The following is a 15,588-nucleotide window of genomic DNA, read 5'->3' as shown; positions in this document are numbered from 1 at the left end:
TGATCCTCACAATAACTCTTTGAGGTAAGTAAGACCAGAAGGTAAGTGACTTGCTCAAGGTTGCTGAGAATCAACCACAGGTCTTTAGACAATAATCCTCTGAAGTCCTTTCCAATTCCAAGACCAAAGCACTGGACTTAAGTTAGCAAATTCCTAATGTTCCCAACTTGTGCAATCTTGAACACGACATCTACATTCCATGTTAACTATTTCCCCATCAGTAAAATGGGAATAAGAATCTTCCTTTTAGTTACCTTCTTTAAGATGTTGTCAGAAATGTAGACTCTAAGCAGTAAAAATGAATTTTGAATTCTTGGGAAGAAAGAAGACATGGAAATGAAAAGTTTTGCTATGTGATGTTTAAAATCTAAATTGTGGTGGCCTTAAATTAGAAGATTCAACACCAGTCTTTGGGCATTAAACATTTATTAAAGTATACAGATATTCACAAGGAGTTCAGAAAGTTAAGAAAAAGCCTATCTAGCCTAGAATTCCAGCCTGGTTGAGTTCTTCCTCAAGTCCTCCTCCATGAGCCTGCTTTAATCAGGAACTCCCTAGCAAGCTGATTGTGGAAGCTTTTTATAGATCTGGAACAGAGGCGGGCCCTACACACTGCTTCAAGCTGATTGGTTGGTGTCATCCAAATCCATTTAAGGGATAGCCAGGTGTGATTACAATCCAATTAACTTGAAGTAGGCTAATCAGCAGTCAATCACTCTCACTTGATTCAATCAGTCTAGATTAATCTCCGAGTGGGTCCTTGAGTATCTGCTAAATGCCATTATTTCATCACAGCTATATCATTCACTATACACTAGTTCACTATACCATGTAAATTCATTTACAAATTATTCAAGGATATTATTAAAGTGGCCATATACTTTTTTTTTTTTTTTTTGCGGGGCAATGAGGGCTAAGTGACTTGCCCGGGGCCACACAACTAGTAAGTGTCAAGTGTCTGAGGCCAGATTTGAACTCAGGTACTCCTGAATCCAGGGCCAGTGCTTTATCCACTGTGCCACCTAGCTGCCCCCAGCCTTATACTTTTTACTTAACTTTTAAGTTTGTCGTTCACTCTTGCCATTTGGTTGGATCTTGCATCTCCTGGATTCGTTTTTAAAGGCAGATCTCCATGTTTAAATAAGTATTTGTTGTTTATTATTTAACAACTAGAAGAAGAAAATGCATTGTAGTTGAATTTAGACATATTGGATATACCATATAGGATCTGCTATCATATACATACTCAATATTTGTTGACAATCATAATCATTGATGAATCATAGTGCTTTAAAAACATAAATATTCTTGGTTTACATGAATTATTATTCATTTCTTTAATTGTGGAAGGGACTGGTTTGTGTCTGTAATGATATTTACTATTTCTAGCTTCGATCTGTGGACCAAAGAGATTTTTATTTCTATAATCTTTGGGCAATTTACAAGAATTATCTGTGTATTAAGTATTACCTTTAAAATCTTAATTGTTTTATAAAATATCAACATAATGGTTGAGTCAAGTGAAGATTTTTTATCATACATTTCTGAATACTAAAGAGTTTGTATCAATCTCCCCATATATGGTGAGATGCCCCATGAGAGAGGAAGGCAATTAGTATGGCTTCTCTAATCCAATTCCTTTTTCTTTTCTCATAGTATTCCCTTTTTTCTTTCATCACAGGATGTTGTATCCAAGATGCTCCATGTAGACCCCCATCAACGCCTGACCGCAGTACAAGTACTGAGACATCCATGGATCGTAAACAGGGACTACTTATCTCAAAACCAGCTCAGCAGACAGGATGTCCACCTGGTGAAGGTAGAATTTTAGAATCAAAATATATTAGAGCTAGTCAAAGACCTTAGGAACATCTTTCCATCCAATCCCCTCTTCTCCTTTTACAACAACAAGAAGGGAAAAAGAGAGAGAATGAGCCCCAGGTATGTGAAATTACTTATCCAGGATCATAGATATTGAGTAGCAAAGCTGGAACAATAGGGCAAGAGAAGAATAGCTTGTCCAAAGACACAAGAAATAGAAATCCAAGTTCTAGCATAAGGTAGTCTGCTTTGTCTAGAACATAGACCACATAATGGGGAGTCTAGAATGGAAGAATAAAGAGAAGGGAGAAAAGAAAGAAAAGGAGAAGGGGAAGAAATAGGAAGGGTTTTGGAAAGCATAGAGAAATATTGTCCTGGTAGCTCCTGCTCTTCAGATAATCAAAGGAGACAATAAAAATTTAAGTGAAATATAGACACATATATCATTAAAAAGAGAGAGAGAAGGCACAATATATGAATAAGTTGTCATCTGTTAACATTGTATAACAGGGTGCCATTCAGAGTCCTAAAACCCTACAATTCTAGGTCATTATCCATATATTAAATATCCTCATCAAAATTAATGTCACAAGTATTGAAAATTAAATGTAGTTTAATCTGCCTGTCTCCTACAAACAGAATGAATAAACAGATCAGAAAAATCAATCATATAATATCTCCTACAATTTGTTTCCACAGCTGTCCTCCTACAAAAATAGTAAACAATTCAGAGAATATGGCTAAAAACCATATCAGAGAACATAATGTCTCCTACAAGATAAACCAGACCAGAGACAGACAGATAAAACATAAGACCAATTTAATTTTGTCCCAAGAAGAAAGAACCATGACCGTGTGGAGACCCCTTCGAAAGGAGCTTAGAGACCCCCCTCTTTCTAATGGTTTTTAAGGTTTCTTTGCTCACAGGTTACAGAATAACTACATTAGCTTGATACAAATCAACCCAAAGTAAATACTATATATGTAAATACTACAAATGTAAAAGTTAAACAGTACAAATCAGTTTAACAGCTCAACTTAAAGCAGATGCTATGGTTAGATTATGTGGAGACAGGAAGGGTATTATCAAAGACAAGGAGGTCTAGATAATTAATGAGGAGAACGATATGATCTATTCACTTTCTTGGGAAAAAAGATAGGGAATAAGGGGGCAGCTAGGTGGCGCAGTGGGTAAAGCACCGGCCCTGGATTCAGGAGTACCTGAGTTCAAATTCGGCCTCAGACACTTGATACTAGCTGTGTGACCCAGGGAAAGTCACTTAACCCCCATTGCCCCACAACAACAAAAAAAAAGATAGTGAATAAGAATTTAAAAGGGTTGTTTAAATTTGTTTATTCCCTTGGGGAAAATAAATAGGAACTGTCTGGTTTCATTTTGAAGTCTTTAAGCAAAAGGCATTTTGCTCCCATTGATCCAGGATCTCATAAAATCCATTTGGATAATAAGGCAGCTTCTTCAAATCTAGGTGATCTATACATTCATATTAACCTAAGAATGTAGTGGAGACCATTAAGAAGTAAACCTTTCTCTTTAATAGGATTATTCCACCCCACCCCTTTCCTTTTTAAGCAAGATATTATAGTTATTAATATGAGTGCTAAAAAAACCAAGGCACTTCAAAGACATGTACATGTGAATATTAAAAAAATAAAAACAAGGGACACTTAGGTGGCTCAGTGCATAAAGCACCAGCCCTGGATTGAGGAGGACCTGAGTTCAAATCCAGCCTCAGACGCTTGACACTTACTAACTGTGTGACCCTGGGCAAGTCACTTAACCCTCATTGCCCTGCAAAAAAAATTAAATAAATAAATAAACAAACAAAGATTGAACTGGGGAGGGATAGGAGAATGGGAGGATGGAGGTCCCCAAACAATCCTCCTAACATCTAGCCCATCTGACACCTTAAAAATAAATAGATACATACATACATACATGAATGAATGAATGAATAGATGGATGCATACACATACATACATACTAAATAAATAAATGGATGAATGAATGAATGAAAACAGGTAGGATCCACACAGACAAATCTACCATAACTTTTCTCAGCAATAATGTCATCTTCCCAGGGAGAATAAATGGAAGACATTGCATTTCAACTTATTAATTTTGCCCACTAACAATGAAATTGATAGGAACAACAACAAAAACTATTGAGAGGAACTCTTTGGTCCGGGAATATGTGTTCCCTGAGAGTCCCATTAAAAAATGTTCTGGGGGCAGCTAAGTGGCACAGTGAATAGAGTACCAGCCCTGGATTCAGGAGGACCTGAGTTCAAGTCCAACCTCAGACACTTAACACTTACAAGCTGTGTGACCCTGGGCAAGTCACTTAACCCCAATTGCCTCACCAAAAAAAAAAAATTTTAATGTTCTGGGGGCAGCTAGGTGGTGCAGTGGATTAAGCACCAACCTTGGATTCAGGAGTACATGAGTTCAAATCTGGCCTCAGACACTTGACACTTACTAGCCGTGTGACCCTGGGCAAGTCACTTAACCCTCATCACCCCACCAAAAAAAAAAATGTTCTGCTCAGCTAATATCTAGTGAAAAAGTGAATGTCAGAGTTTTATTGCTAGTAATCACTCTGCTGTTTTAAAACAGGAGTAGTGCAATGAGGAACATTGTAGAAAAATAAACACATTTTTAAACCTCTTGAAAATTTTTTTTTCCTAGTGGATTTTCCCATAGATATTCCGTTTATGGTCTTATCAATATAACCCAAATTTTATATTTCCCTACCATCCAACCCTATCTGTTTTCATGCTTTTTCATTCTCTATCTCCCATCCCTGGCATGCTCTTCCTCCACACTTCCACTCCTCAATATTCCTGATTTCCTTCTAGATTTACCACAAAGGCTACTTTCTATAGGAGGTCTTTCTTGACCTTGCCAACTACTATTCCCCTCTGAGATTACCTTCTATCTACTCTGCATGGATCTTGTATGGGCAGCTAGGTGGCCCAGTGGATAGAGTGCAGGATCTGAAATCAAGAAGACTTTTCTTCCTGAGTTCAAATCCAGCCTTAGACACTTAACTTAGCTGTGTGATTCTGGGCAAGTCACTTAACGCTCTTAGCCTCAGTTTTCTCATCTGTAAAATGAGCTGAAGAAGGAAATTGGCAAACCACTCCAGTATCTTTGTCAAGAAAACCCTAAATGAGGTCATGAAGAGCTGGACATGACTGAACAGTACACCTATTTATTTGAATGTCACCTCCTCCATTAGTAAACTCTTTTAGAGCAAAGACTGGTTTTGCCTTCTTTGTATCCCCAGCACTTAACTCAGTGCCCAGTGTGTATATGTGTGTGTGTGTGTGTATGTGTGTGTGTGTGTACATGTATATGTATATATATATCCAACAATTATAATTCAACAATTTTTTCCTTTTAAATAGAAAAACTTTTAAAACATTTTAGAAGTTTTCCTTAAATGATTCTTGTGTGACCCTCCCTTACAAAATATATTGACAGAGGCTACATATTCTGAGCTTAATATACTTTGTAAAGCAAGGAAAGCTTCATTAAAAAAGGTCTGACTGGGGCAGCTAGGTGGTACAGTGGATAAAGCACCGGCCCTGGATTCAGGAGTACCTGAGTTCAAATCCGGCTTCGGACACTTGACACTTACTAGCTGTGTGACCCTGGGCAAGTCACTTAACCCCCATTGCCCCGCCAAAAAACAAAAAAAAAGGTCTGACTGGGGGGAGCAGCTAGGTGGCACAGTGGATAAAGAACTGGCCCTGGATTCAGGAGGACATGAATTCAAATCCAGCCTCAGATACTTGACACCTACTAGCTTTGGGACCCTGGGCAAGTCACTTAACCCTCATTGCCCCACCAAAAAAAAAAAAAAGGTCTGACTGTATCATAAAAGATCATGGGATTTGTAGCTGGAATGGACAATTAAAGACAATTAAATAAGTAACAGAACCAATACTCAAATCTGGGTCCTCTGACTCCAAATTCAATGCCCTTTCCATTCTATGATTGAGGGGACTAAATGAAAAAACTTCAACTCCTTTTTGTCCTCGAAGAGGACCTTACTGCTAGTATCCCCATTCCCACCTCATTTTGAGCAATCCCAAGACTTTGTTGGCAATGAAAAGTAGCTTCTCACACGCAAAAAAGAGAGTTATAATCATCTAGTCTAACTTATCCCATTGTTACTAATAGCTCACATTTATTTTAGCACTTCAAAATTTACAGCACTGTTCCCTAACAACCCTATGAGGTAGGTAGAGACATGATGCCTGGTTTAAAGTGCTTGAAGGGGTGCCACGTAGAAGACGAATGATTTGTTCTCTTGGGCTCAACAGAACACAACCAGTAGAAACGTGCAGAAGTTGCAGAAAAGCAGATACCCACTTGTTAGAAGGAAAAACTAACCCTAGCTAGTAATAGCTAACATTAATAGACAGTTGTTGTTGTTTTTTTATTTCATTTATTTATTTATTGCAGGGCAATGTGGGTTAAATGACTTGCCTAGGGTCACACAGCTAGTAAGTGTCAAGTGTCTGAGGCTGGATTTGAACTCGGGTCTTCCTGAATCCAGAGCCCATGCTCTATCCACTGCGCCACCTAGCTGCCCCCAATAGACAGTTTTAAGGTTCTTCACAAATATTATTTCATTTGATCCTCACAACAACCCTGTGAGGTAGGTACTATTATTATCTCCATTTTACAGATAAGGAAATTTGAGGCAGTTAGAGGTTAAGTGACTTGTCCAGGGACCCAAATCTGGAAAGTATCTGAGACCAAAGTTGAACTCAGGACTCTCAGACCTTAGGTCCAACACTCTTTCCACTCTACCATCTAATTAATAGTCAGAACTCCAAAAATAGATTAGGGTGCCTCAGTAAGTAGAGGATTTCTGTTATCTGCAGATCTTCAAATAGAAGGCAAATGATTTCTTGTCATGGATGTTGCAAAGAGGGTTCTAAATCAAATAGAATGACTTTATACCTCATGAGTTTTGTCAATTGTGAGGTTCTATGACACGTCCATTATAGAATTAGAAGTGCAATTCAGAAGGATTAAGTTACTCACTAATCACATAACTAATAAATAGCAGACCCAGAACCTAAAAATTTTCTGAACATAAGTCTAGTGTGCTTTCTACAAAGCCCAATTACCTAAGAATAACTCAAAAAGGGGAAGCTAGGTGGCGCAGTAGATATAGCACCGGCCCTGGATTCAGGAGGACCTGAGTTCAAATCCGGCCTCACCCCCCCCCAAAAAAGAATAACTCAAAAAGAAAAATGGTAGTTTGCCTTATATACTGACCTCCACAACTATTCTGTCATAGCCTCAAGAATGTGGAGGGGTTTTTTGTTTGTTTGTTTTGTTTTTGGGGGTTTTTTTGTGGGGCAATGGGGGTTAAGTGACTTGCCCAGGGTCACACAGCTAGTAAGTGTCAAGTGTCTGAAGCCAGATTTGAACTCAGGTACTCCTGAATCCAAAGCCAGTGCCTTATCCACTGCACCACCTAGCTGCCCCAAATATGGAGTTTTTAAAGTATTTTCCTAGTAGATCCAGACTGTTCATCATCATCTAGCACTCTCTAGCCATCCAATGGAATAGCCAAGGATCCAGGACCACTTTTGGTCAGATTTCTAAAATAACATAGAACCCCTCAAAACAGCAACCTACAAAGTTGACAAAATACCAGTAGTTTCAGATCAATACCTTTCCCTAGGCTAAGGATTACTCAACAGCTAGTTCAGTTGAAGTCAGTTCAACAAACAGATCTTCATAGTCCAAACTCACCCACTAGATTAGAATTGGCCTGCCTTCAGAAGTTCAAAGAACACAAGATAATCACCCCATCGATATGCCCATTTGTTGGTACATGATGCATGAGTCTATTATCACCTTCTCCATCCCTTATGACAACCAAGCAAAGGAGAGAAGGAATTCTAGAGTAACACTGGTAACTGAATTTCTCCTAGGTCTTTCATCACTTTTCTTTATATGTTGTCTTACAGGGTGCAATGGCAGCCACTTACTTGGCTTTAAACCGAACCCCACAGGCACCAAGACTGGAGCCTGTATTATCCTCCAACCTGGCTCAGCGAAGAGGCATGAAGAGACTTACTTCGACAAGATTGTAGCAGGCGAGCAAGAACGTCTAGTCACAAACCCTACAGCTCCTCCCCAGAGAGGTCTTGGACTCGAGTACCGCACATGAGCATTGCTGGAATGACCAGAAGTCCAAAATAAGGCAGCACTCTCCCTTGGCTCTTTCATTTCCCTTTCCAGCTCTGAACAGGTCTCTGACTTATTGACTTCTCAATGCTGTGCTGTGCCAACATTAGCAACTTCTCTTCTTCCTTATTCCCAAGGAAAACCAAATGAATTCATTTCCTCAGAATCATTCTAAAGCTCTTCAGGATTCCATGAGAACCTGTATATGCCTATATTAGTCTTATTATTTTCAGCAAAAGGATTTTTAAAGTGTTTTAAAGAGACACTTTTTGATTGAAAGGCCAATGATCTGAGCCCACAATTTGCTGCCTTACCAGCTAATATGCATAGAATACAAAAAAAAATCATCGCCCAAATACATCAATCAATAATCCAGTCATGTTCATTTCCAAAAGGGTAAAGGCTACTACTAAAGTATCCCCTAAGATTTCCAGTTGGCTAGATAATGCCATGTGCATTTTGGCATCTAGGGATAGACCCCTGTTTGCCAGAGAAACCCAAGGTATTACTTTTCTATCTCCTCTCCTTGCATTTTGATTGAGATAATGTATTCTGTCCCTCTTTCTTGTTCCAGATGGAAAGGAGAGAAAAAAGCCTACCCAATACATAAATGAGGCCACCAAGATGGTAATGCTTTGGCCTTCATGTACTGATTTCACTGAAATACAGAAAATAAACTCCTTAGAAAGAGGTATAGGAAAAATCTATGTCCCTCTCAATTTTCTTCCTTCCACGACCCTTAGCTCCTGGCAGACACAATTAAGGATTGTTAAGGGTTAAAATTCTAGCTAGTCTGTCTAAAATATCTAATGAGTGGTCGCCAATAAATTATAAGCTTTAGCAAGAGTTAGACTTTTAAGCATTTATTAAGGAGAATAAGAATTTGGTAAAGAGAGAGAGAAAGGCCTAGATTCCTATCTATTAAAGGGAGAGCACATTTCTAGCTCCGCTCTCCGCCAGAGTCCAGAGGAAAGAGCGTGAGACCGAGCGCCCGTCTCTTCCTTCCTCCTCCCACTAGTCCGCGTCACTTCCTGAAGCCTGGTCTTGCCCTCAAAGACCTTTGCTTCATGGGCAGAACTCTTCTACAGTAAGTATCCAGCAGGTGGCGTCATTCCAATCGTTACAGGATTTAGGGAGAGCTTTGGGTTTTTATTGTCCTATAATATAATTTTCCACTCCCTATGCTTTACAAAAGCAATCTATTTGCTGTTTGCTTTCATTTTTGGCTCTAAGAAAAAACTGTGACTATTGAGAATATTGAGCTCTGATATCCCTGCCCCAGATTCTGTTGGCTGAGTCAATGTCTCTCTTAAATCCAACTGGAATCAGGAGGTATACCATTAAGGCCTTCCACTCCCTTGCCCTAAAGAAGCAGGGGGGAAGTAAAGGGAGACAGAGCAAGAGGATGCATTAACAGTAGTGATGCACTTTTTAGGAACTGTGTTTTTGTGTTGAATGTTATGTTTCTGTTGAGTGGGTCTATTTTTAAATCACTGTTTGACATTTTAATAATTTAAATACTATTTAAATGTTTGACTTGATGTGCTGTGCACATGGGGGGGGGGTGGCAGCTAAGGGTGGGGGGAAGGGTTGGGGTAGGAGCTTCGATGTGCTGACCTTTGCCAAATCAAACAATGCTGTGAAATGAAAGTCACCAGGCAAAAGACCCAGCACCAACGGGCAGTTGTTGGGAAAGTAGATCTAAGTGTTATTTCATCTCCCTAAGGATCGTGTGGGCCCCACTTAGTCCAGTGTGTTCTCAGTCCAGTAACTCAGCTCAGCAGAGTTGCAAAAGAAAATAGTTTAACTTATTCCATCTTGTCTTTTTGTTTCTGTACCATTTACTGAGCACAACCAACTTGTTTGGTGGTAACTATGAGAAGATCCAAGTTGATACTGAATGCAACCTTTCTTCTGAGTCTTATGGTGGACCTCAGTGTAATTTCGTGTAAATGACACCATTTGTTTCATTTCTCCCCACCCCCTTCCTTTTCCACCTCCAACTTACATCCAAGCTCATCTAACTCCATCAGCAAAGTATGCGTCAAGTTCGGAAAAATGCTAGCTCATACCAGTTACTTTCTGGACTTGAAAAATAAACCTACTTTATTAATAATCTTTGATCATTCTCTTAGATTTCACTGTTTGAAAATCACAAACAAAAACATTCAAGTCCTTTTTTATGTTCCCATATCTTCTATCATTCTCATAAAGTGTTTGTCATTATTTCTTCAATGGGCTACCAGACAGAGGAACTTGGATATTGGTTGATGATTTTCCCCCTGCTTCAAAAAAAAAAAAAGAAGGAAGAAGATAGCAGACCTCAGCCTCCAGTGTCTCTCTCCATGTTGGTCCTAAAATTGATGTCTGTTTCTTTTGTTATTAAGGATTTTTCAGATTCCTTGGCTGTTAAACCAAGTGATTTGCCTTACTTTAATTGGGGGTTTTAAAAAGGTGAGGCAGGAAGAAATGAATGATATAGCACCATTCAGAGCTGGCAAAAGCATATTCCGTATGTATGTGCTGTAAACTACACCAGCTTAAAACTTTGAGGTGTTTTTTTTTTCTTAATTCATGCAAATTCATGTATCTTTATACACTGAACTGAAATGATCCCAGAGGCATTGATATAGTCTGCTATTCCTATAGCATAAAAGAACCTGCTTAATACTACTTCATGAGTTAGCATAAAAGATATTGATTAATATGTATTAACAGAAGGAAATATCCTATTAACTAAGTAGGTCTTAGATTTTGTTATAATCAAATCCAGTTGGATGGCTAGAAAGCACTCCCAATTTTTGAAACTCTTACTCAAATTAAATAAGTACTTAAGCTCATTCAATAGAAAGTCAGTAAAGATTTTCCTTTCCTCTTAGCAATGGACACCCCATAATTCAGTTAAATAAGATGTGCTACATTTGCACAGTCAATGATTTCAATGCAGAAAAGGGTGAATGGTTAAATCCATTTACAAGCACAAATGCAGTACTGGCTTTCTTGTACCAGAGTAGTATTTTCTGTCACACTTGCATGCCTATATATGTGTGTGTGTGTGAGTGTGTATATATATATATACACACACACATATATACACACATGTATATATGCATTTGTATACACATACATGTATACACACATGTGTATATATACACACATTTGTGTGTATATGTGTTAACAAAACAACTATTTCATTCAACTCCAGTAAAACTAGTCCATGAAGAGAGGAACAGCTCTAAATCAAGAAATATGCCCCAAAAAGCCCAGAAATCTTCTCATCCTTAAGTCAGATACTTAACATGGTTTCTTCCACCTTTGTTCATGTGTTGATTTAACATAAATGGTAATACTTAAAGTTAAGCCAGTATTGTTGATTAAATGGTATTATCCTTAAAATTGCACAATGGGATTTTACCTTCTATTTTATTCATTCTTAAAATACATCATAAGGATTTCATTTGCACTCCACTCTCCTTCTGAGATGATTTTATGTTCTCTTCCCTGCCTCTCGCTTTTCTAAAAAGTCTCAAAAAAGAACAAGAAGATGAGAAATTGTAACATTTCAGAAGGCCAGGAATCAGATGGAAATCAATGCTTTTAGGTTCCCTTCTAACTAGTAGGTCAAACAATGAAATCTCTGGACATGTGTGTATGTATGTGTGTTCATGAGTATTTAACAGCTTTTCTAACTAGATACCATGACCCAGCACTTTGTTTACAGCCTCAATATCTATGTTTACAATTCATTTTTATGTTCACGCTTTCTATTTTGTTTGAAATAAGCAGTCACTGTACAGATATTTATTACGCTTTCCAGAGTTTTCTGAATAGATTTTTTTTGAATAAACATGGGTTTTATGAAGTGTAATATTTTTATAGCATAACAACCTTTGGACTTTCTATATGGCTCCCAACAAGGGTCTGTGGATAAGCTTCTTGCTACCTTTTCCCCTTGCCCTGTTTTCAGTGCTGCTGCTGGCGTCAGCTGCTATGACGTAGAGTCCTCAAGAGATAGATGGTGCTGTATTGTGAACCTGTCTGAACTAAGAACTCTCTGTGTGTGTGTGTGTGTGTGTGTGTGTGTGTGTGTGTGTGTGTGTGTATGTGCGCATGCGGGTGGGAAAAGCCTGGCTGCATGATGAGGGACACTGGTAGAATACGATGGACAGTCGGACTGTGCCGTGGGGCAAGAGCTCACAGGGGCAGGCTGCTGGGGAGAATCCTCATTGTACCCTTCTTCTGTACTCTGCCACTTTGGCTTGGCATGCACACCCCTTCTTTATAAAGAAATAAAACAAAATTCTATGCTGTTTGTTTTGGGCTGCCTGCATTTGTTTTTCACTTGGCAAATGCCTAAGAAATTGGTGTTAACAAGCATGCTTAAAACACAACATCAAAAAAAAAAAAAAAGAAAGATCAGGGGCAGCTAGGTGGCACAGTGGGTAAAGCACCGGCCATGGATTCAGGAGTACCTGAGTTCAAATTCGGCCTCAGACACTTGACACTTACTAGCTGTGTGACCCTGGGCAAGTCATTTAACCCCAATTGTCTCACCAAAAAAAACCCACAACACCAATGGGGGCCACTAGATGGCACAGTAGATAAAGCACTGGCCCTGGATTCAAGAGGACCTGAGTTCAAATCCAGCCTCAGACACTTGACCCTTACTAGCTGTGTGACCCTAGGCAAGTCACTTAACCCTCATTGCCCTACAAAAACAAAACCACACACAGAATACCACATTAGTTTTGCCCACTCTATACCAGAGTAAGAGGTGAGCATTACCAGGGAGAGCTTCTAGGGCAAGGGATCTCATTTCTTATGGCAGGGCTTCTTAAACTTTTTCCACTTGCAACCCCTTTTTGCCCAAGAAAGTGTTACACAACCCCTGGTATATAGGTATATCACAAAGCTTCTTTGTTGTTGTTGTTGTTGTTGTTTTGTTTGGTGGTTTTTTGTGGGGCAATGAGGGTTAAGTGACTTGCCTAGGGTCACACAGCTGGTGTCAAGTGTCTGAGGTTGAACTTGAACTCCGGTCCACCTGAATCCTGAATCTGTTAAAGCCAGTGCTTTATCCACTGCACCACCTAGCTGCCCCCTAGCACAAAGCTTCTTAACCTTTTACTATCATCAAATTTTTTACAACCCCCACATTCAGTTACCCATGGTTTAAGAAGCTTTGTTTTATGGCAAGGACCCTTTGGCAATTCAGTAAAGCGTATGGACAACTTCTCAGAAAAAAAAGGTTTTTAAATAATTGAAGAAAATTATAAATTTCATGTAGAAGTTAGTGAAAATAAAGATGTATTTTTTTTCCATCCAAGTTCACAAGTCCCCTGAGATCTATCCCCAGATCCCTCAGGACCCAGGTTAAGTAACCCAGGCCTAGACAATAAGGCAATATTATTTTTTAATAGTATTTTTTCCTAATTACATGTAAAGATAGTTTTCAACATTCATTTTTGTAAGATTTTGAGTTCCAAATTTTTCTCGCTCTCTCCCTTCCTTCCCCACTCCTGAAGCCAGCAAGCAATCTGATATAGGTTATTTATTACAATCACATTAAACTTATTTTCACATTAGTCACATTGTGAGAGAAGAATCAGAACAAAAGGGGAGGGGCAGCTAGGTGCACAGTGGATAGAGCACTGGCCATGGAGTCAGGAGGACCTGAGTTCAAATCCGCCCTCAGACACTTACCAGCTGTGTGACCCTAGACAAGTCACTTAACCTCAATTGCCTCACGGAAAAAAAAAAAAGAAAAGAGGGAAAAACCACAAGAAAGAAGAAACAAAAACAACAACAATAAAAGTGAAAACAGTTTGCATTCATTCTCCATAGTTCTTTTTTCTGAATGTGGAAAACATTTTCCATCATGAGTCTATTGGAATTGTCTCGGATCATTGTATTCCTCAAAAGAGCTAAGTCTATCACAGCTGATCAGCACACAATGTTGCTGTTACTGTGTACAATGTTCTCATGGTTCTGCTTACTTCACTCAGCATCAGTCCACTTAAATCTTTCCAGGTTTTTCTGAAGTCAGCCTGCTTATCATTTCTTATAGCACAGTATTATTCTATTACATTCATATACCACAACTTGTTCAGCCATTCCCTAATTGATGGGCATCCCTTCAATTTCCAATTCTTTGCCACTACAAAAAAGCGGCTATAAATATTTTTGTACATGTGGGATCTTTTCCTTTTTTTATGATCTCTTTGGGATGTAGACCAAATAGTGGTATTGCTGGGCACAGTTCCAAATTGTTCTCCAGAAAAGTTGAATCAGTTCACAACTCCACCAACAGCCCTATCAACAGACATTTCCATACTTGGATCCCTAAAAAATGGAGATGAACTCCAAAATCTTTATGACCTTTCCAAAGTGAAAGTGAGGAAATGAATTCTGTATGACATCCTCCATATCCTTGAAAATTATGACTTCATAGTTTAGTCTTTCCTGCTTCAAATCAATTCATCCGAAATATTATGTTTTTTCCCAAATATTTTACATTTTTTTTCTCAACTAGTTTCAGGTTCTCCATATCCTGCTTTAGTTGTGGAGCTTAGCATAAAATATAGTTGTCTCTAGTATGTAGAAAGTTATTTCGAGGGCAGCTAGGTGGCGCAGCGGATAGAGTACTGGCCAAGGAGTCAGGAGGACCTGAATTCAAATTCAACCTCAGACACTTGATACTAGCTGTGTGACCTTGGGCAAGTCACTTAACCCAACTGCCTCACCCCCCCCCAAAAAAAAAAAAAGTTATTTCATTAAGATGTCCAAATCCTAGCACCTAGGAAAAGGTTGGTATGGTATTAAAAAAGATTGTCAACCAGTGAACCAATTCCAGAAAAACATTCCCAGAAGATTGGTCCTGGATAAGGCAAGCCCTGAGGATCTTGGGAATGTTAACCTGGAAATTAAGGAAACAATCAATATGGGAGAAATAAGGTTATTAATCGGGGCAGAGGAACTATAGCTCCTGGTATCACAAAGCTCAGAAGCTAGGAATACCCAAAGATGGAAACAGAGGACAGGGTTTTTAATGGGGTAACAGAACAAAAAGGGAACCAAAAGATTACTCCAGAGTGACATATAGCTAATTACTGTAAATGAACCTTTGACAAAAGACATAATAGAACTGCTCCTAAGTTAAGTATAGGCATTACTGACTCTGAATAGAAACTACTTAATGTAGGTGGACCCTTTTTACATAATAACATTAAGTCCTGGGAGTAAGGGGTGAACATTGGGAGGGGACAAGTTGCTTGGGTGAAGGTCCATAAGTCCATCAAGAGTCTGGAAATGACAAAGACAGACAGCCCCAGGCAATTCACCTGCCTGGGAAAGAAAAGTGAGGGGGGGGGGTGGAGGAATCAGTTCTTAAGTAATTTTTGCAGTTCTCAGGAACAATGTGACTAGAACCTTCTAGGCTATTGAAAGCCTGATTAATTTGCCTCAACAGATTTCATGGGTTTTAGTGTCAAAAAAGAAAATCAGGGGGCAGCTAGGTGGTGCAGTGGATAAAG

The 15,588-nt window shown here is 39.0% G+C and overlaps 1 protein-coding gene across 3 annotated transcripts in view; it reads left to right on the top strand.

Annotated features, from left to right (window-relative positions):
* Positions 1–8,821, top strand: part of RPS6KA2 (ribosomal protein S6 kinase A2) — a 599,568-nt gene extending 590,747 nt beyond the window's left edge. For all 3 annotated transcript variants that reach the window (XM_044005229.1, XM_044005231.1, XM_044005230.1), the window contains 2 exons: positions 1,682–1,819; positions 7,840–8,821. In XM_044005229.1, coding sequence (XP_043861164.1) covers positions 1,682–1,819; positions 7,840–7,965 — 264 coding nt within the window. In that variant the 3' untranslated portion in view covers positions 7,966–8,821. The remainder of the gene's footprint in view (positions 1–1,681; positions 1,820–7,839) is intronic.
* The last annotated feature ends 6,767 nt before the right edge of the window (positions 8,822–15,588 follow it).

Source organism: Dromiciops gliroides, chromosome 4 (genome assembly GCF_019393635.1).
Source record: "Dromiciops gliroides isolate mDroGli1 chromosome 4, mDroGli1.pri, whole genome shotgun sequence".
NCBI classification, from domain to species: Eukaryota; Metazoa; Chordata; class Mammalia; order Microbiotheria; family Microbiotheriidae; genus Dromiciops; species Dromiciops gliroides.
The sequence above is the reverse complement of the archived record's forward strand: the minus strand, read 5'-3'. Positions and strand labels throughout refer to the sequence as shown.